Source organism: Ranitomeya imitator, chromosome 7, assembly GCF_032444005.1.
Source record: "Ranitomeya imitator isolate aRanImi1 chromosome 7, aRanImi1.pri, whole genome shotgun sequence".
NCBI lineage: Eukaryota > Metazoa > Chordata > Amphibia > Anura > Dendrobatidae > Ranitomeya > Ranitomeya imitator.
This window is the reverse complement of record NC_091288.1, coordinates 20,863,067-20,884,335: the sequence shown is the minus strand read 5'-3', so window position 1 is coordinate 20,884,335 and position 21,269 is coordinate 20,863,067. Positions and strand designations below refer to the sequence as shown.

General features: G+C 40.3%; 1 protein-coding gene across 1 annotated transcript in view; it reads left to right on the top strand.

Moving 5' to 3' along the window:
* The window catches only part of LRP1B (LDL receptor related protein 1B), a 1,659,362-nt gene that overhangs the window by 925,957 nt on the left and 712,136 nt on the right, over nt 1-21,269 (top strand). The window contains exons 15-17 of the mRNA XM_069732880.1: nt 13,241-13,363; nt 15,630-15,770; nt 20,959-21,084. Coding sequence (XP_069588981.1) covers nt 13,241-13,363; nt 15,630-15,770; nt 20,959-21,084 — 390 coding nt within the window. The remainder of the gene's footprint in view (nt 1-13,240; nt 13,364-15,629; nt 15,771-20,958; nt 21,085-21,269) is intronic.

The window sequence follows — 21,269 nt, the reverse complement described above, 5'->3', positions numbered from 1 at the left end:
ATTGTTTTTAATTCTCCAGAAAACAAGCGTGCTTCCATTCATTGCAGAGAGTCACGCACTGCAGCAAGAAATAGCTTATTCCACTCAAGGGCGAAAAACATTGTATACTTCTGTAAAATGAAAAGAAATGGAACTAAAGTATGGGCGCTCTGACACAGTTCTGGTTAACATTACGGATATTATGACTTCGGGTTATTCTTTTGATATATTTATCTAAACCACAAGGGGCAGTATAGTTTCAGTTTTTGTAATTTTTGAAGAAAAGTTTTTCTTTTTTGGTCTAAAAATGCATCCCAAGTTCTGTCCTTAAATGTTGACAATCAAAACCTTTTTATATATAAATGTATAGATATTTTCATTTAAGCCCTTCATGACATGCGCCGTATATGTACAGCGCATGTCGGGTCTCCCCCTTTCATGTGGGCTCCAGTGCTGAGCCCACATCTTTTTCAGCATATGTCAGCTGAAGAAATCAGCTGACATGTGCCCCTAACAGCCGCGGGTGGAATCGCGATCAACCTGTTAAATGCTGCTGTCAATTTCTGACAGTGGCATTTAACAAGATGGTGCCGGAAGCACGTCACTAATCTCACCCATCGACGTCCGTGTTACACGTCAATAGTGGGTTGGCATGACAACCGGGGGTCTGCAGCAGACCCTTGTGGTTGTCATAGCCGTATAGTTATGAGCGCCGCCCAGTAGTCAATGCTCATAGCAGATGAGCATTTTAGCTACACATAGCAGGCCGACTCTGTGTAGCACAAGTCATTGGATCCTTGTAGCTTCTAGTCTCCCATTGAGACTATTGAAGCAAGTGTAAAGTAAAAAAGTTTTAAAAATAAAAAAAATAAAAAAAATAAAAGTTTAAATCACCCCCCCATTCAGCCCATTCAAATTAAAACAATAAAAAAAGAAAAAATACACATATTTGGTATCGCCGAGTTCAGTATCACCCAATCTATCAATATATAAAAAGAATTACCAAAAATACTCATGTATAAGCTGAGTTTTTCAGTACATTTTTTGTGCTCAAAATGCCCCCTTCAGCTTATACACGAGTCATTGTCCCAGAAAGCCGGTGGGGGATAGGGAGCGGCGGAGCAGCGGGTCACAGGAGGCAGGAGCCGGAGGCTGTCACTGTGCATGCTGCTAAAGAGAAATTAATATTCATTTCTCTTATAGTGATCACAGTGACACCCGCAGCCGCCGGCATCCAGAAGACATCCTACTCACCCTCCAGCGTGCCCTCGCAGCACCTCGTGCCGGCTTCCAGTTGCTCTTCCTGTGCTGAGCGATCACGTGGCCCCACTAACTAAGGTAATGAATAAGCACGCGTCTCCACTCCCATTGGTGTGGAGGGAATATTCATTACCTTAATGAGCGGTGCCATGTGATCACTCGGCACAGGAAGAGCAACTGGAAGCCGGCACCAACGAGATGCTGCGAGGGCACGCTGGAGGGTGAGTAGGAAGTTTTTTGTTTTTTTTGTAATAGTAAGCATGCATGCAAGGATGAAAGGGGGAGCCTCGCATACCAGGACAGGATGGGGGAGCCAGGCATACCAGGACAGCTATGAGGGAGCCACGCATACCAGGACAGGATGGAGGAGCCACATATACAATGACAGCGATGGGGGAGCCATGCATACCAGGACAGGGATGAGGGGACAATGCATACCCCGCTTATACTCGAGTCAGTAAGTTTACCCAGTTTTCTGTGGCAAAATTAGGTGCCTCAGCTTATACTCGAATATATACGGTAATCTGATTGGTAAACGTCATAGCTAGAAAAAAAGTAAAAAACTCCAGAATTACTTTTTTTTGGTCGCCGGACCATTGCATTAAGATGCAATAACGGGCAATTAAAAAACATCAAATCTACAACAAAATAGTATAAATAAAAATGTCAGTTCGGCACATTAAATAAGCACTCATCTGGCCCAAGATAACGAAAAATGAAGATGCTACTGGTCTCAGAAAATTACGCTTTTTTTAACAAATGTTTTTTTTTCCACTTAAGTAAAAATTAACCTATGCATATTTGGTATCTACGAAATTATAATGATCTGGGGAATCATAATGGCTGGTCACGTTTAGCATTTGGTGAACATGGCAAAAAAAACTGTTGTGGAATTGCTTGTTTTTTGCAATTTCACCACACTTGAAAATGTTTTTCTGTTTTCCAACACACTGTAAGGTAAAACCAAGGGTATCCTTCAAAAGTACAACTCGGCCTGCAAAAAAGCCCTCATATGGCCATATTGATGGAAAAATAAAAAAGTTATGTCTCTGTGAAGAAGGGAAGAAAAAAACAGAAACGCAATAACGGAAAATGGCCCAGGGGTTAAGGGGTTTAAATTAGTCTTAAAGAAGATTTTCCACAAGATTTAACACTCTAAACTGTATAAAATGTTAAATAGATCTCTTAGTTGACTGGTGTACTTTCTTTGAAAATCCTTATCAGAATGTCTGTACAATCCTGATAAAGAGATTTTTTTGTGTGTTTAATTGCAGCTGGATTCATAAAATGCTCAGTTAAATATCAGGCAGGGAGACTGAAAAAAAAAATATTCTGCCATAAGATGCGCCAAATCTGTTGCTTAGCCTGGCTCTTCCCACTTGTGGTGGCAATTGGGGTAATAGGGTTGGGGTTGATGTCAGCTTTGTGTTGTCAGCTGCCATCCCCATTACTAATCCCATAGTAAGTTTTGAAATAAGAACACAGCAAGAATAAAATCATCTATTTAAAATAAATACTCCCTGACCCTCTTTTTACCATTATTGCTGTAAAAAATAATGAAGAAGCATATTCCTCACCTGTCCAACGAGAAGATAATCCATTTGTCCCACACCGTAATCCATCTCTGCTACATCTGGATATCTTGATGAAAGGTGACATGATTTGACCGCTCACCCTGACATCCAGGACACACTGAGCTGAGCTTGGGGCGCAGCTTCAGTGACGAGTGGTAACATCAAGGAGGTATACCGCTGCTGTTCCCACAAGCAGATCATTGTGAGTGCCCGATGAACTGTGGTGACCTCAGTGAGATCAGCGCCTCCACCGTAAGAAAATTCTCACAGTGCTAGCAGTGACGTCATGAAGGTTATCCCAGTTCATAGACTGGCTCACAGTGAACTGAGAACTGAGCATAGGAACAGCTTCAGTGTCCCGTGGTAACCTGACATTACCGCTCGACACTGAAGCTGCGCCCCAGTATTTAATCAGTATTTTTCATCAATGTTTGTGTATCATAACCAGGAGTGGAATAATGAGAGGAAAAGTATAATAGAAATGCGTCACCACTTCTGGAATTTTCACCCAATCATGGTTTTGGCTTACAAATACTGATGTGAAATACTGATGAAATATATATATAAAAAACTATAATTGAAAGATTAACACTAGTGATGAGTGAGTGTGCTCGCTACTCAAGATTTCCGAGGATGCTCTGGTGCTCTGAGTATTTTGGGCGTGCTCGTAGATTATGTGTGAGTCCCCGCAACTGCATGATTTGCAACTGCTAGACAGCCTGAATACATGAGGGGATTCCCTAACAAACAGGCAACCCCACATGTATTGAGGCTGTCTAGCAGCCGCAAATCATGCAGCTGTGGGGACACAAACATAATCTACGGGCACGTCCAACATACTCAAAGAACATCCGAGCATGCTTGGAAATCTCGAGTAACGAGCACGCTCGCTCATCACTAATTGACACATGTTCTGTGTTTTTAAGACACTCTTGATTTTGGCATACAAATATTGATGATCGACTAAAGCCACCAATGGAATATATTGATCAGAGAAAAAGTACAAAAAAAAATGTTTCCCCTTCCATCTCTCTGCATCTGCAGTACCAGAGGTGCCAATTTGACTTTTTATTTTTCTGGACAGCTTATCAAAAATTAATATATGTAACTATGTCAACATTCCATAAATCTGATATGAATACATCAGCTGCGTTCACTGAAAACTCTAAAATTATGATAATTACCATTAAAATAATCTGCATAAGTTTCTTCACCTTCAAAAAAAATTACGGACGCTTACAATCTTTTTTTACAGACCGTGAAAAAACATGCCCTATATTTACAAACTCTCATAGAAATACTGGATGGTTGGCATCTCTGTGTAGTACTTAAAGGGGTGGTCCAGGATTACAAAAAAGACATGCCTGCTTTCAGAATCAGCTCCACCAATACACACTGACCAGACAACTCTGCTTCATCCACTTCAATGAGGCTGAGTTGCACTACGAGCACAACACATGGTCTGGGTTGGTGCTGTTTTGGAAAAAAAAACAGCAATGTTTTTCTAATACATGACATACCCTTTAACATGACCACTAACTACAGGGTGGGCCATTTATATGGATACACCTAAATAAAATGGGAATGGTTGGTGATATCAACTTCCTGTTTGTGGCACATTAGTATATGGAAGGGGGAAACTTTTCAAGATAGGTGGTTACCATGGCGGACAATTTGAAGTCCCCCATTTTGGATCCAACTTTATTTTTTTCAATGGGAAAAGGGTCATGTCACACCTCCACGTTATTGAGAATTTCACAAGAAAAACAATGGTGTGCTTGGTTTTAACGTATTTTTACTCTTTCATGAGTTATTTACAAGTTTATGACCACTTATAAAATGTGTTCAAAGTGCTGCCCATTGTGTTTTATTGTCAATGCAACCCTCTTCTCCCACTCTTGACACACTGATAGCAACACCGCAGAAGAAATGGTAGCACAGGCTTTCAGTTTCCGTTGTTTTAGATGCTGCACATCTCGTATCTTTACAACATAGACAATTGCCTTCAGATGACCCTAAAGATAAAAGTCTAAGGGGGTCGGGTCGGGAGACCTTGGTGGCCATTCAACTGGCCCACAATGACCAATCCACTTTTCAGGAAACTGTTCATGTAGGAATGCTCGGACCTGACACCCAAGATGGTCCTCATTTGCGTTATACGGTCATCTAACTCTTCCCTTAAAGTGAATAAAGTCAAACTTTCGGAATTAGGGAAAAGTCAGGTGGCCGTGTAACTAGGACAAGGATTGCAGCTCAGTGCTCAGACTGGCCATCGGCTCTCCCCACCTAAGCGTGCCAGCTGCATAGAAATACATGTTGTCATGCTCGGGTCGGGAGAGCTGCCGGCCAGTCCGAGCTTTGCCTTGCAATCCTCGTCCGAGTTATACAACTGTCTGATTCTTACCTGAAAGTGAATAAAATCGAGCTTTCGGAATTAGAGAAAAGTCAGATGGCTGTGTAACTCAGATGAGGATCGCAACTCAATGCTCAGACTGGCCATCGACCCTCCCCACCTGAGCGTGACAGCTGCGTAGAAATACATGCTGTCACGCTCGGGTCGGGAAAGCTCATGGCCAGTCTGAGCATTGCGTTCCGATCCTCATCTAATTTATACATCCGTCTGACTCTTCCCTTAAAGTGAATAAATGTAACTTTCGAAATCTTCAAAGACAGAGCTACTGTATATATTAAGCCGTCTCTGCTCCCCTTGCTCTCTACTGCCTCATGTACAACGTGACATGTTCCCTTTAAGGGCATTGCAATTCTGTACAATATTTCCAGCATTTTTACTTTATTAAAGTTTTTTTCTATTATTATTATTGAGTCAAATCCTGAAATATTGCCTTGCTTCGTACAACCAGTACATGCTATTTTGGCAGCAAAGTTAAATACATGGTGTAAATTAAGCAAGCCAACTTCTTCCCCCCTTAGGCTCAGATATTAGCACATATAGCCATCTGCTTACTGGAAAGTGTTGTTCTTGTGGCGCTCCACCGCTGATTCTAATACTGGCTCTGCAGCTGCTGTTTGTGTTCCATTATTTTGCTGTAGATTACTCATTCGCGTAGGATCGGCCGCAGCTCGCCCGGGTGCTATTTACAACATGGAGGCTGCCGTGAAACATCTGAAAACCTCAAACATAATTCCGCAATCGGTTACAATATCTCTTACACTTTTCCTTTTGTATTTGTAGCGTTCTATTGTTTACAAAACATGCCGGACGTTTGTACGCCACGACCGGATGCAAAAAAACCGACATTTCGCCCAATACTGCATCTGTCGTGTGACTCCGAACCAGCCAAAGTCATTCAGTTTCTTGCCAGCGGAAGATTAAAATATTATTAATCCGATGTTGTCACAAAATATTGTAAAAGCTTATGGCGCTTTAAACTTCCTTTGTGATTAAATCCGCTGGTTTTTGGGACGCCAGATTCTTTTCATGGAAAATGGACTTTGAAATCAGTTTTAGAATGATGAAATGTATCATTACAACATCGCGGGTTTTGTTAGTGAACCTGACTGGCACAACACAGCCTCAGGACGCATTGTTCATTGCATAATATCAAGACCTACGAAGGGGAGAATGGATGCTGCGAAATATAAAAATTGGTGAGGATGAATTTGCACGCAGATGTACTTGCAAAAATATCCAAAATTAATTTATTATGTATAGACAGTTGTAAACGTCAGAAAATCTTATGAAATTCAAAGTCGCCATCCTTACTGATTTGGTTGCAGATCGAAAGCACTCTAGAGCCTCCAAAAGCACCGAAGAGACGTGCATGCGCGAATGAACTGTAGCGGCGCTGTAAGGCAGTGTACACACTGAGAGTTTCGAGGAGTTTTGGGAGCAGAACCTAAACAGAAACTCTCTACATCCTCCTCCAAGGCTCAAAACTCCTCAAAAAACTTTTGAGTTTTTGCTCCGTTTCTGGTCCAAAATTTCAGCAAAAAGACCTTGGACCCAATTCTTCAAGACTGGCGTTTTTTCATGACGCGACGTGGTGGAGTCAGATGCTACCTGAATTATTAAGAGGTGCACACTTCTTAAAGAGTATCTGTCAGCAGGTTTTTCCTATGTAATATGAAAGCAACATGATGTAGGGGAAGAGACCCTGATTTCAGTGATGTGTCACTTACTGGACTGCGTGTTGTTGTTTCAACAAAATCAGGGTTTTATCAGCAGGAGATTATCACTACAGAACTACTAGGTGTCTCATGTCTCCTGGTCCAAACTTGCCTCCACCAATGATTAGCAGCTTTAATTGTACACTGTATGATGACAAAAATCTGTGAATCAGTGATGTGGGTGGGGTAATATACAGCTCAGCATTCTGAGCTCTGCTCGATCTGCAGCACAGAGAACTGTGATTTTTTTTCCCCAGCTGCTGCACCAACTATACAAAATGATAAATCGCTGAAATTAGGGTCTCAGACCCTACATCGTACTGCAGTCGGATTACATAACAAATCCTGCTGACAGATTCCCTTTAATAAATCCAGTGCATCAAAATGTGACGTGTGCTTGCTTGCGCTTCATGACATAAATCATACTCCTGTCGGTGACTGGAGTAAGATTTGTGGGGTAAAGAAGATGGCCCCCTATCCTGCACCAGTACCACCAAGGCACTATCCCGTCCGAAGGTCAGAAAGGGGTTAATGTATTTGCAATGTAATAGTATATAAAATAAGACTAAAAAAAATATAGCTCAACCAATTCTTCCATAAAAAGAGCCAGCACTAGGTGTAGCGAATACCTCTGCCCCAATTATAAGAACAATACCAAGCGTGGCTTCGAGTATATGTCACCTTCTGACCAGAACACTATTTCTAAAGAAGTCACAAGGCGTCACATGTTCTAGAAGGTCAGATCAAGTAGGAATCATGATTGAAATGTAGCAATAACACAAAAATATAAAAGCCTAATAGATTTAGAAAAAACATGCAAAATGTGTGCGTTTTTTATGTTTTTTTCTTGTCTTCTGCATTTTTTTGTGCCAAATTCTTAGAAAAGGTGCTTCATAAGTTTTGCGTAAAATAAAAAAAAATTATTTGTTCTCTCTTTGACCCTCGTTGTGACTTTTCAGTATAATAGACGTGTACTTTTTACAAAATGGTGCAAACATTGCTTCAAAATAACTTTCATAAATAAAATCACTCCAAGAAAAAAATTGGAGGACACATGGGCCAAATGATGCCACTTTATAAAAAAGTTGCATTTTGTTGAATCAGTCTAAGGGAAGAGTCAGATGGTCATATTACTCGGACAGGCAAAGATCGGACCGGCTGTTGGCCCTTCTGACCCGAGCGTGACAGCTGCATAGAAAAACATGCCGTCACACTTGGGTGGGGAGAGACGAGAGCCACTCCAAGCATTGCATGAATTATATATTTTCCCAAAACAACAAAATCAGAAAGTTGCCTGCTGACATGACATCAATGGAATTAATTAAAGGGACTCTGTCACCTGAATTTGGAGGGCCCTGTGTCCGGTCCGATGGGCGGTGCTTTCTCTTCTTTCAATCACCCCTTCCTTTCCCGCTGACCGCAATATTTTCTTGAATTTGAGGAGGTTTTCTCCGTAGTACACGCATGCGCATGCGCAAAGCAATCTTGCCTTAGCATTAGTGCGCATGCGCCACCGCACTATGTCCCGGAACACAGCTAAATACTTCCGGGACATAGTGTGGTGGCACATGCGCACTAATGCTTTTCGGCTTTGTCCGCAGTTGGGCAAAGCATACTGCGCATGCGCAAGGCAAGATTGCATTGCACACGCATGTACTACGGAGGAAACCTACTCAAATTCAAGAAAATATTGCGGCTAGCGGAAAAGGAAGGGATGAATGAAAGAAAAGAAAATACCGCCCATCGGACCGGACACAGGGCCCGCCAAATTCAGGTGATAGAGTCCCTTTAAAAAAGAATGGTTAGAACTGAAAAAAACACAAAATAGTTGATAAAAGCACTGAAAATATGAGCATATGCTGAACGTGCCACACGGCACAATAAATCAACCTATAAGATGTTATAGATAGCGGCCATTGACAGAGTTGTTTAGGCCCATATGACTTACAATAATGAGTTTTCATACCCATCATTAGTGCTTCTATGGTAACAGTGATGGATATTTTTTCCTTCGTAGATGACTAATATTGCTCACAAATTGACTAATAATGTTCTATATGGGTAGCATTACAAACACATAAATTAAAGAGACTCTATAGTAGGAAAATGAATAAAATGACAGAGAAGACCTCAGAAAAGCAAACTATTTCTATAATCAGCTCAATGTTGAACATCATTAGTAAATACAGTTGAAACCAACAGTTTCCATCCACTATATAAAAAGATTCAGCATGTTTTTCTCAATATCTGACATGAGATCAGTATAAATTTTTAGGTCAATTAGGATTACCATAAATATTAGCATTTGACAAATGACAGAATAATGACACAGAATGTTTTAAGGCATTTTTATTACTTACGTCAAAGTCAAAAGTTCCCATACATTTCATTAGTATTTGGTACCATCACTCTTACACTGAATGACTTGGGTCAAGGGTTTGGGATCTCTTTCCTCAAGCTTCTCACAATATTTGGTCAGAATTTGGACACATTCCTCCTGCTAAAACTGATGTAAATGATCCAGGTTTGTAGGTCGCCTGGCTCGCACCAGCCTTTTCAGCTTTGCCCATAAATTTTCAATAGGATTGAGATCAGGGCTTTGTGACAGCTGCTCCAAAATTTTGACTTTTTTATCCTTAAGCCACTTTGTTACCGTTTTGGCAGTATGCTTCTGGTCATTGTCCATTTGGAAGACCCATTTCCACCCAAGCTTTAACTTCCTGGCTGATGTCTTGAAATGTTTCTTCAGTATTGCCACATAATCTTCTTTTCTCATGATGCCATCTATTTTCTGAAGTGCACCAGTCCCTCCTGCAGCAAAACAACCCCACAACATGATGCTGCCTCCCCCCGTGTTTCACAGTTGGGATGATGTTCCTCGGCTTCCAAGCTTCTCTTTTTTCCTCCAAACGTAGCGATAGTCATTATGCCCAAATGGTTCAATTTTAGTTCCATCAGACCACAGGACATGTCTCCAAAAATCTTTGCTCCTGTGTCCATGTGCAAACATTAATCTGGCTTTTTTATGTTTCTTGTGGAGTAATGGCTTCTTCCTGGCAGAGTGACCTATCAGTCCATGTTAATACAGTACTCACTTCATTGTGGATATTTACACAATCTTATCAGCTTCCACCATCATCTTCACAAGGTCTTTTTTGCTTTTGCCCTTGGGTTGATATGCACTTGTCAAACCAAAGCACGTTCATCTCTGGGACACAGAACCCATCTCCTTCCTGAGCGGTATGATGGCTGGACATTCCCATCTTGTTTGAACTTGCATATACTTGTTTAGAAAGATGAACAAGGCACCTTCAGGAATCTTGAAATTGTACCCAAGGATGAGCTAGACTTGTGCAAGTCCACAATTCTTTCCCTTATATCAATGGCACGTGAGATGATGCACAAAGTGGATTAGATATGGAACAGCATACTTAGACATTTTGGGGGCCATAGGACAGGTTTTTGTTACACTGAATATTTTGTAATATCGTGAATATGGAGGCACTTCATGGCAGCACGAAGGGTCCTCACTAGTGATGAGCGAACGTGCTCGGATAAGGTGTTATCTGGCCATGCTCATGTGCTAACCAAGAGACTTTGGCGTGCTTGAAAAATGTGTTAGAGTCCCTGCGGCTGCATGCCTGTTTGTTATGCAATCCCTTCCTGTGTTGCAGTTGTCGAACAGCCGCAAGACATGCTGGCGCGGGGACTCGAACATATTATTTGAGCATGCCGAAATCACTCCGTTATCAAACGAGCATGCTTAGGTAACACCTTATCCGAACACGCTCGCTCATCACTACTCCTCACCTCTCCTCAATACTCTTACACTGCATGGACATAGTTTTGCTTTGCATTAAAAAAAGCATCTTTAATATAAACACAGGAAAACGTAGAAGGTTGCTTGGAAAAATCTCCTGCTTCCAGTATTCATTACAATTAGATGCAAGTTCTGCTCTCACTGCACACAGTTTGTCCTTCCCTTCTCGAAAATAATTTTGCTTTTAATTGGATGCAGATGTAGAAATGCTTGGCACCTTTTTTTTTCATTTTCTGTAATCGAAAACATTTAATTGTTAATTCAAGTGCACATATCTGCAAAGTGCTTAAAATCATTCCAAGGTCAAACACTTGCACGGTCTAAAGAGGAAGCTCCGCCATCTGTGTACAACTTGTGATATAAGGTTTTACGGAGTGTACATGTGGTATAACCTTGACAAGCTCGAAGCTCAATGATGGTAAAGCACTTTTTATGTCGCCATCTTTCTTGCTTCCACCCAATTCATTATGTAAACGTTTTGCAAACATCCTAAATTACGTTTACGTTTCAAAAAGATAGAACTCAACTCGGTGTTTCGGCAACGATGAGCAAAGACGTTGACTCCCGTTAGATAATTTACCCGCATGAATTAAATATTTATGGCTGGCAGTATGTATCAAATTGCTCTTATTCCATTTTATTATTGGCTGCATAATGTCCTTAAGGCCGAATTCTAGCTACACATATGTTATTGCATCTATATTTTATTTTATATGTATTTTATTTAATGAATTGAAATTTATTTTCTTAAATACAATGTGTGACATTTGATGTTAGATAGGAAATAACTCAGTTATTTTTTTTTCTGGTATTTATGTATCGTCCACATATTCTGAATTCTGAATTAAATTACAAGTTAATGTGCCTTAATCAGAGATGCTAAATGGACATGAGGGGATCAGGCAAAATTAAAATTTGCCAGTTTTCACAGTTTTTACCAAGAAATTTGATTTGCGAATAAATTATACTCTGTGAATTTAATGCTCTGTGAATTATGCTCTGAGGTCTCTTTAGACCCCAGAGCACAATAAATGTCAAGTCCCTTAGGGTATGTGCACACGTCAGTATTTCTTGCAGAAATTTTCCCGACAAAAACCGGACATTTCTGCCAGAAATCCGCATGTGTTTTTATTGCGATTTTACCGCAATTTTGACACGGTTTTGATGCGTTTTTTGTGCGTTTTTTGTGCATTTTTTCCCTAATGCATAGAATTGCGGGAAAAACGCAGAAAATCCGCAAAAATAATGAACATGCTCATTTTTTTACCGCGATGCGTTTTTTTCGGGGAAAAAAACGCATCCATGTGCACAAAACATGCAGAATGCATTTTAAATGATAGAATGTATGCGTTTTTAATGAGTTTTTATAGTGTTTTTAGCACGAAAAAACGCGAAAAAAACACATAGCCTAAATGTAACATATACAGAACATTAAAAAAAACCTCATTCTCACCTTATGAGTGACAGTGAATTGAAGATTCAGCAAGGGACCAAGGAGTTGAGTATAAAGGTTTTTTTTTCAATTTTGTAACATTTTGAAAGCTTCTTAGAGTGTAGAATATTGATGGCCAATTATTAGAATTTATATAAAATAAAAGCGGCGCTGGTGATATGGGATGTAAAATTACCTGCAGCGAATTTAAACAATCACCACCAAATTGTAAGACGTAAAATAAAATATAGAGAAAATTGCGCTGGTAAAACCCCAATAAATCCCAAAATCAATAGGACAATGTGAAGACTATTGCATATCAATGCAGCTGCCTTCCACACTATACATAGTCCATTTGTAAAGCATTTAATAGAACCACATGTTACTTGTGCTCTCTCTATATACACAGTGCAGTAGTTTGCCACTAATGGTAGTAGGTGTAGTGCACCAGATGAATTTTAGATCGATACCTCAAGGAATCCAGATGAGCCACCTGTTGTCCTGTTCCTGAATCCTCTGGAGCGCTGGATAAATAAGTAAAGTTGTTTGTCGAGCAGAGTTCCGGAGAGCTGCCCCGGCCGGTGGCAGCTTCTCCGAGTACCAGAGTCCAAACGGGGACGGAGATCCACCGTCTAAGGACGACAGCGCCGTAATGTGCGGTCAGTGCAAGCGGCGCGTCTAGGACCTGCGTGACGGAGTGGATCAGGTGACCGTCCCACGTGACAGAAGAGCTCGGTACGGATAGCGGTAAGGACCAGTTCTAACCAGGTTCCAATCCGTCACGCAGGTCCTAGACGCGCCGCTTGCACTGACCGCACATTACGGCGCTGTCGTGCCGAATATTAAAAAAATTTCTCGGAAGAGATAAACCTGTTGTTCAGAATATTTTTTATTTATTTTTTTGTAATTTATTGCTTTATTTTCTGGTCAGAAAAGCCTGCAGTGTTCAAGCAGCCAGACAGAGGATTTTTCATGTCTGCTATGAATGTAATGTCAATGTTTCAGTTCACAATATTGGACGCTGAGGTGTATGTTTTATGACTGCAGGTGACAACGCTTGCCGGATAAACAATGGGGGCTGCGGTACGCTTTGCCTCGCCGTTCCTGGAGGGAGAGTTTGCGGTTGTGCTGATAACCAGCATTTGGATGAAAACAATTCAACTTGTGTGTGTAAGGCTTCATCAAAGACTTCTTTGTTTTCTTCTTAACATCTGCATAGTTAGACTACATAAATTCACTCCCAAGCTTTGAAAACTTTCATGCAAGAATATGCCTAGGAGTCACCAAACAAACTTACAACACAACTTACAAGCTGTCTTGTGGGAAAAATATAATAATAATAAAAAAAGATTAGCGCATAAACTGTGAAAAATTCCATAGAGGAACAGAACTTCGGTTTCTTGGAATTATGTTTCTTGCTCTTGAGCAAAATGCTATTTTCTTTAATATCTATAGTGATAGTTGTATAATGACCATATGGTATTAAGTTAACAAAGCATATCCTATAGACTACAACTTGTGGTCAAAGTATGACCTTTCCTCCAGCTATCATTCTCTTGACAGAACATAGCGAAAGATGACTTATAGAAAATAATACCTATCACAAGTACATATTATAACGTAAAATATGTGAACAATAGGTTTGATTACATGTGGAAAGGACTTGTACAAAGGGAGAGAGGACCATGTCCATGGGAGTTTACAATCCTCAAGGGAAGTTCAGTCGGCTCATATGATGGAGATGGTTTTTCAGGTTCCTTTGGAAGGCTTTAATGGTCAAAGACAGTCTGATTAATGGGCTAGTGATTTCTAGCAAATGGGAAAGCACAGAATATATCTTAGAGATAGTTGTGTGAGGACCAGGTAAGAGGAAAGAAAGGAAGGAGGACTTGTGGGGACTGGAGTTTAATGTGTTGGGAGTTGTTCGGAAATCATGTCAGAGATGTATGAAGGGGCTAGATTATGGACGGTAGAGATGGGAAAGTAGTCAGAAATTAGGTCAGAGATTAATGGAAAATACAGGTTATGGACTAGAGATAATATGTGGGAAAGTAGAATTAGACATGTAACTCAAAGCAAGGATCACCAAGCTATGACTTGTCTACTTTGGATACATCATACAAAGAGAGCAATCACTGGTAAAAGAGATCATGGTCGGAAGAATATACAGAACAAGGCGAACAGAAATACCAGCAATCCAATGTCTTGATAATATCAAGGTAATGGTGGAGAAGACCTTGGTGGACCTATCTAGGCCTGCACAAAATGTATCTTCCGTTCCTACAGATCATTTATCCATCAAGTCACTATGGCTTGAGATTGAGCCGAAGGCCGTTAAAAAAAAGATGCAAATTAGGCGTGCAATGTATGAAGAGGTCAGGTTGTGGCCTAGAGATTATGTGTGTGGAGGCAGTAGGAGATTAGAAATGCATGAAGTGGAAAAGTTATGGACTAGAAATTATATATGGGGAGATATTAGGAGGGTAGGCCAGACATATGAAGTTGACAGAGTATGGGTTGGAGATTATATCTGAGAAGATATCAGGCAATAAAGATTGGAGATTGGAGGTGGCGGTTTATGGATTGCAGCATTCGTGTGGGAGGTTAGAAGGTGATTAGACTGAAAATATATGAAGGGGACAGGTTGTAGACTAGAAGTTATGTGTTGGGAGGTAGACCATATGTTACAAGTGGAAAGGTATCGGTAGATCAAGTCAAAGATGTATGGTGGGGAAATTTTATGGACTAGAGATTATGTCTCAGAAAGTAGGAGTAGATGAAGTCAGATGTGTGGAAATGACATGCTATGTAATGGAGACTATATGTGGGAAGGTAGCAGGAGATTAGTGATGTAGTAGAAGCAGGCTAGAGATGCAAGAAGGGGACATTTTGATGATTACATGTAATGAGGTTTCTTGAAGTTAGATAAGAGATGGAAGTGACATTTTGTGGATTAGAGATTAAGTAAAGGGGCACAGCAGGGGACTAGATCAGAAATTTATATGTGGAACACATAAACAGCCTTATAAATCAATATTAGGATTTTAAACTCATGGTAATGGGCAGCCATTGAAGGGATTGGCAGAGGAGAAAGGAGGAGGAATTAAGGGAGGAAGAAGTGGATTCTCTGGGCGGCAGAGTTGAAACTGAATTGGATGTTGCATCATCCGAGGCAGGAGATGATTAAAGCATGCAATATCACTTTAGTTGACTCAAAGGTTTAGAAAAGGGCGAATTCAAAAAATGTTTTTATTTTTGATGCAGGAGAATATAATAAGTAACCTAACATGTTTCACTAGTAAAATATGGCTCCTTCATTGCTTGAAACAACCAAAGGGACTTCATGCATCTCACTTAGATTTTTTTACGAATCCACAGTAGACCCATAAAGCAACCTAATCTAACACCTTTCCCATTGCTTTCTTTTGACCTTTAGTTAACAGTGATGAAACATTGCCAAAGTTGTGTAATTTGGAAGAATTTCAATGCAAAAACCAGCACTGCATCCAAGAAGGCTGGAAATGTGATGGAGAAAATGACTGCCTAGATGGGAGTGATGAGGATGTTGGAGCTTGCTGTAAGTGTGACTTTTATCTATAGATATATTTATGTCTGAAGGACTATGTATTTTCTGAAGTGCAGTGTCGTCTAGGCTTAAGCTCTTAGATAGTGTACTCTACTCAAAAGTGTTTCCACCTTTCTTGAAAAGAAGCTATATATATTGTGTACCAGTATACTTTGAGTTCTATCAGTCTAGAAAGTTTCTCTTGTCTATAAACCTTTTTCAATCCCATGGTGACCAAAGACATTTAGAATTTACCTTAAACACTTTACCATGACAAACCTTCTTAAATGGAAACTTTAGCAATAGAATATTCTGTATAGTGTTCCAGAATGTATTAAATAAAATGGTAGAATAAATGATTCAGTGGAAGATAAGTCCAGAATTAAGGATGTAGTTCCGAAATAGAAGCCTACAAACGAAGACTTATCAAAAGAGGCAGCTGCATAAAAACCATATGTGCAACCAGTGAGCCAGCAAACGGGCTGGCTGGTCATCGGGCCCACTATTACCTATAAAAAAGAAAATGTTGACACTATTAACTATAAAATGACACAAGGATTGCAATCTACCATGTCCATACATATGAGCTATTTGCTATAGAGATATGGAGCATTGCTCTTTTGGTGCACTATGGGTGATGCCTACCAATCCTAGCCTGTTGGAGTAGCATGGAGACCCCTACCAATCCTGAGAATGAAAAGAAGGGAGATCTGTTGCAGCTCAGCATTTGTCAATTCTCTTATCTGCATAGTGGATCATGGATCTGTTTAAGGAACTGCACAGTAGCCACTAATCAAGATATTATGCACTCCTGAAATCCCCGGCAAGCTAGGAGCAGTGACCATGAAAAGCCCAAAGCACTGCGCTATACCATTATTCTCCTGATAAGGGCTCATGAAGATTACAGTAAAAATGGGACGAGTGATTTCTATTGTTTTGTCGGATAACACTCATCCTCATGTTATTCTATAGGGTTGTCCGATTTTTTTTTCCTCTCACTTAGTAGTCCAAGAAAAAAATTTGCAGCATGCATTAGTTGCGTCCAATTTTTGGATCACACTTGCCCATTCATGTCTATAGGTCAGTGGAAAAAAAAACCAGACTATTAGGATGACATCTGAGTGTGGTCCAATTTTCACGGGCTGAAAGAATGGAGAAGATGGAGATTTTTGTTTAATTCTGTACATCCGAAAAAATCAGAGTACTCTCTGGTCAAACTCTAATCAGGATTTGATGAGAGTCTAGTTAGCATAATGAGATCGATTTTATCGGATGAGAGAAAAATGGTTGTGTGACCCTAGACTAATAAAGGGTCTAGAATATTGGATTTCTACTGACTATAAAGTAATGGCATATGATTGTGGTATACCACCCTTATTTGAGAAGGGAAAACCCCTTTACAAGATTATATATCACCTATATTGTCACAAGTTTATTACCTAATTAATTATGTTTATGGCATGGATGAGTTCTAACAAGACTGAACAATTTGCTCACAAGTCAAATATTCCTGATTCTTACAATATTAAGAAAAGTCCAATTGTGGCTCTATAAATTGGACTTTCTGAATTTCTACCCACCAATATTTTTACAATGAGAATTATTAAAATATAAGAAATCCATGTTAATATTTTGTGTCCAAGGTGACCTCTACCGAACTCTTCTGTTTGTCGAAAGTTGTATATCATCTGCTTTAATTATCTGTAGTCAGCATCGCTTAAGGTCAAGTGGATCATAAACCAAGATTCAGGGACACATAATTCCAGAAGCAATGAAAATTAATGAGAGAGATGCACTATATTCATGTTAATTGTTCAGTGTAAAAGTCCAGATTCTATACTATTGGTAAAATAATGAGAGAATTGTAAAAATTCACCTATGACATAATGGTGGCCAAACAAATTTAGATTAACGGTGGTGGACCCAACTGAACTTGGCAGGAGCATCATGAAGTGTATGAGATGCCTTGGATCTTCTCCGACACAAGATATTAGGGTTAAGAAGCATTGGACATCTCTATGCCTGAGTTTGAATGTCTTCTTAAAAGGTATTTTCAATACTTTACAAAGATTAGGGATCCTTACAAGATAATGAAATACTCTGTTAATGACCACTCAAATCTCCCACTGTGTCAAGTACCAAATATCTCCCTTAGGAACAGAAGTAATGACTTCTCATCCATCAAGTAAATGATAGATAAGGCAGCTGATTGGCTGCAGGGATAGTTGACTGATGGAAGAATGTCGACACTACTTTTGAGCTGACAGTCCAGCAATCAGTCATCTGATTGCAGAGGCCAGTGAATGGCTTCAGTGGTCAAACAAATATGATATTCATTTGGTCCCAGCAGTGGTCAACTCAATGGTGTGATGGAAATGATGGAGGATTCGAGTAACATTTCTTCATTTCCAAATATTACTAGTGATGAGCGTATACTTGTTGCTCGAGTTTTCCTGAGCACGCTTGGGTGGTCTTGGAATATTTGTGACTGCTCGGAGATTTAGTTTTCATCAACGCAGCTAAATGATTTACAGCTGCTAGACAGTTTGTATACATGTGGGGATTCCCTAGCAACCAGGTAAGCCCTACATGTACTCATCCTGGCTAGCAGCCATAAATCATGCAGCTGTGTCAACAAAAACTAAATCTCCGAGCACACACAAATACTCGGAGATCACCCGAGTGTGCTTGGGAAAACCCGAGCAATGAGTATACTCGCTCATCACTAATCCTTAGTCTCTGCAAATTTTTGAAAACTTTTTTCAAATAGAGAATGTCTAAGAAACTATTAAAATTACACTTTTGAACTAGCTTGCAAATCAACATGAAATGCTGAAAATCTGCACCTGTGTTACTTGTGATCTCCTTTCTGAATTTTTTTATGGATATTGTCAATTATTTCATTTTTACAATGCATCCCTTTCTTAAATGCTACAATGACCCTATAAAAAATAGCCCCATCTTTAACATGCCCCACATTCCACAGTACTATGTGTGCAAGGGGTTGGTTGGTTGACTGATTCCTTTCAATAACTAAGTCAGCCCCCTTCTCTGTTTATATATTGGCTTGATCAAAGAATAGGGCTGACATAGGTGCTAAAATAAGCAGTCAGCCAACCTAACCCTCTTGACTCATTGATGTGGTCATGTTCCGACACAGGAAAGGAAAACAAAAATAATGCAGCTAGAAACCAAGATCGAGTGATAAAAAGGTGGATTGTTTGGAAGTTATTATTATTTATTTATATAGCACTATAGCACTATTGATTCCATGGTGCTGTACATGAGGAGGGGTTACATACAAATTACAGATATCACTTACTGTAAACAAACTAACAATGACGGACTAATACAGAGCGGCGAGGACCCTGCCCTTGCGGGCTTACATTCTACAGGATGGTGGGGAAGGAGACAATAGGTTGAGGGTTGCAGGAGCTCCGGTGTTCGTGAAGCGGTATCTTCGGTAGTGATGAGGAGGCAGCGGGGTCAGTGCAGGCTGTAGGCTTTCCTGAAGAGATGGGTTTTCAGGTTCCATCTGAAGGATCCGAATATGGTTGATAGTAGGACACGTTGGGGCAAAGAATTCCAGAGGATGGGGGATATTTGGGAGAAGTCTAGGAGGCGGTTGGGTGAGGAGTGAATAAGTGTGGAGGAGAAAAGGAGGTCTTGGGAGGACCGGAGATCACGTGAGGGAAGATATCGGGAGATTAGTTCAGAGCTATATGGAGGAGAAAGGTTATGGATGGCTTTGTAGGTTAGTATTAGTAATCTGAACTGGATACGCTGAGGGAATGGGATCCAGTAAAGATATTTGCAGAGGGGGAAGCGGAGGAGTAGCAAGGAGAGAGATGAATTAGTCGGGCAGCAGAGTTAAGGATGGACTGGAGAGGTGCAAGGGTGTTAGCAGGGAGGCCACAGAAAAGGATGTTGCAGTAGTCAAGGCGGGAGATGATGAGGGCATGCATGAGCATTTTAGTAGATTGACTGATGAGGAAAGGACAGATTCTGGAGATATATTTGAGTTGGAGGCGACAGGAGGTGGAAAGAGCTTGGATGTGCAGTTTGAAGGCTAGGGCAGAGTCAAAGGTTACTCCAAGGCAGCGGACTTCTGGTATGGGGGAAAGTGTGATGTCGTTAATTGCGATAGATAGGTCAGGTAAGGAAGATCTGTGACATGGAGGAAAGATGATGAGCTCAGATTTGTCCACATTGAGTTTGAGGAAGCGAGAGGAGAAGAAGGATATGGCAGATAGACACTCTGGGATTCTGGACAGTAGAGAGGTGACGTCTGGGCCAGAAAGGTAGATCTGAGTGTCACCAGCATAAAGGTGGTACTAGAATCCATGAGACTTTATGAGTTGTTCCAGGTTAAAGCATATTAGTAACATTGATGAAACTGCATGACAAGTCTAAACATATTATAAGTGTATAATCCTTCTAAAGGGATTGTATGCTAAAGGTAAACTTCATGGACAATGATGTTCTACATTCGGGACTGACATGACTTCCAGGACTCGGTTCTGTGTCCTCTGAAAACCTCCTTGCATCAAAATTTGTCAGGGGATGTCTTTCTGTTTGGATGATATATGAAGGCTGCAGCCCATCAGTGACCTCTGATTGGCCCCTGCCAGATGTTGATGACAGGAGACCAGAGGGGTACATATTGTATTACCAAGAGTGCAAGGGAGGTCCCAGTCTGGGTGGTGAGTATAAATTTACATTTACTGTTTATAGCACTCTGGAGCCATTAAGTTTAACTTTTAAAATAGGAGACACGTTTATTTAAGGTTTCTTTATTTAATTCTAAAGAAATTAATGCTAAACTCACATTGCCTATTCCGTAGCCCGCTCCCACTTGTGGCTTTTTCTCTGGAACATGAATCACTAAAATGCTGATTAGCATTTGCTTGTTAACACTATATAAATTATAAAGCATTGTTTCTGGAATTAAAGCTTATCTCTCTGTTGACAAATGACTTGGTACCATTCATTTTCTTTTGAACAAAATAGCATTAAAAACTCATTTAGGTCTTTATTCATCTGTTAATAAAAATAAACGCTATATGACACGCTTCCTCATTGTGCTATAATTCCGTCACCCCATTTACATGTATTATTCTGGACTGATTTACAGGCAGCGCTTGTCGTTAAGAACTAGCTCGCCTTGAGTGTCTTAAATTGCTTCTTTATGTTTTCCTAGTGAACCACAGCTGTCCGGGAGACCAATTTAAGTGCCAAAGTAACCGCTGTATTCCCAAGAGGTGGCTTTGTGATGGAGCAAATGATTGTGGCAGTAATGAAGATGAATCTAATGAGACCTGCTCAGGTAAGTCCCCAGTGTCCGACTCCATAAAAATGCCACTTCTCACACTCAATGAGCATTGATGATACCATTGTTGCTTGCTTCTTTTTAGTTAAAAAATGTTGTCCAAAAATCACTTAAAAATGGAACAATAAGTTGTCCTTGTTTATGAAATTGAGTTCATTGCTTTGTTTTTCCAAGATTGGCAT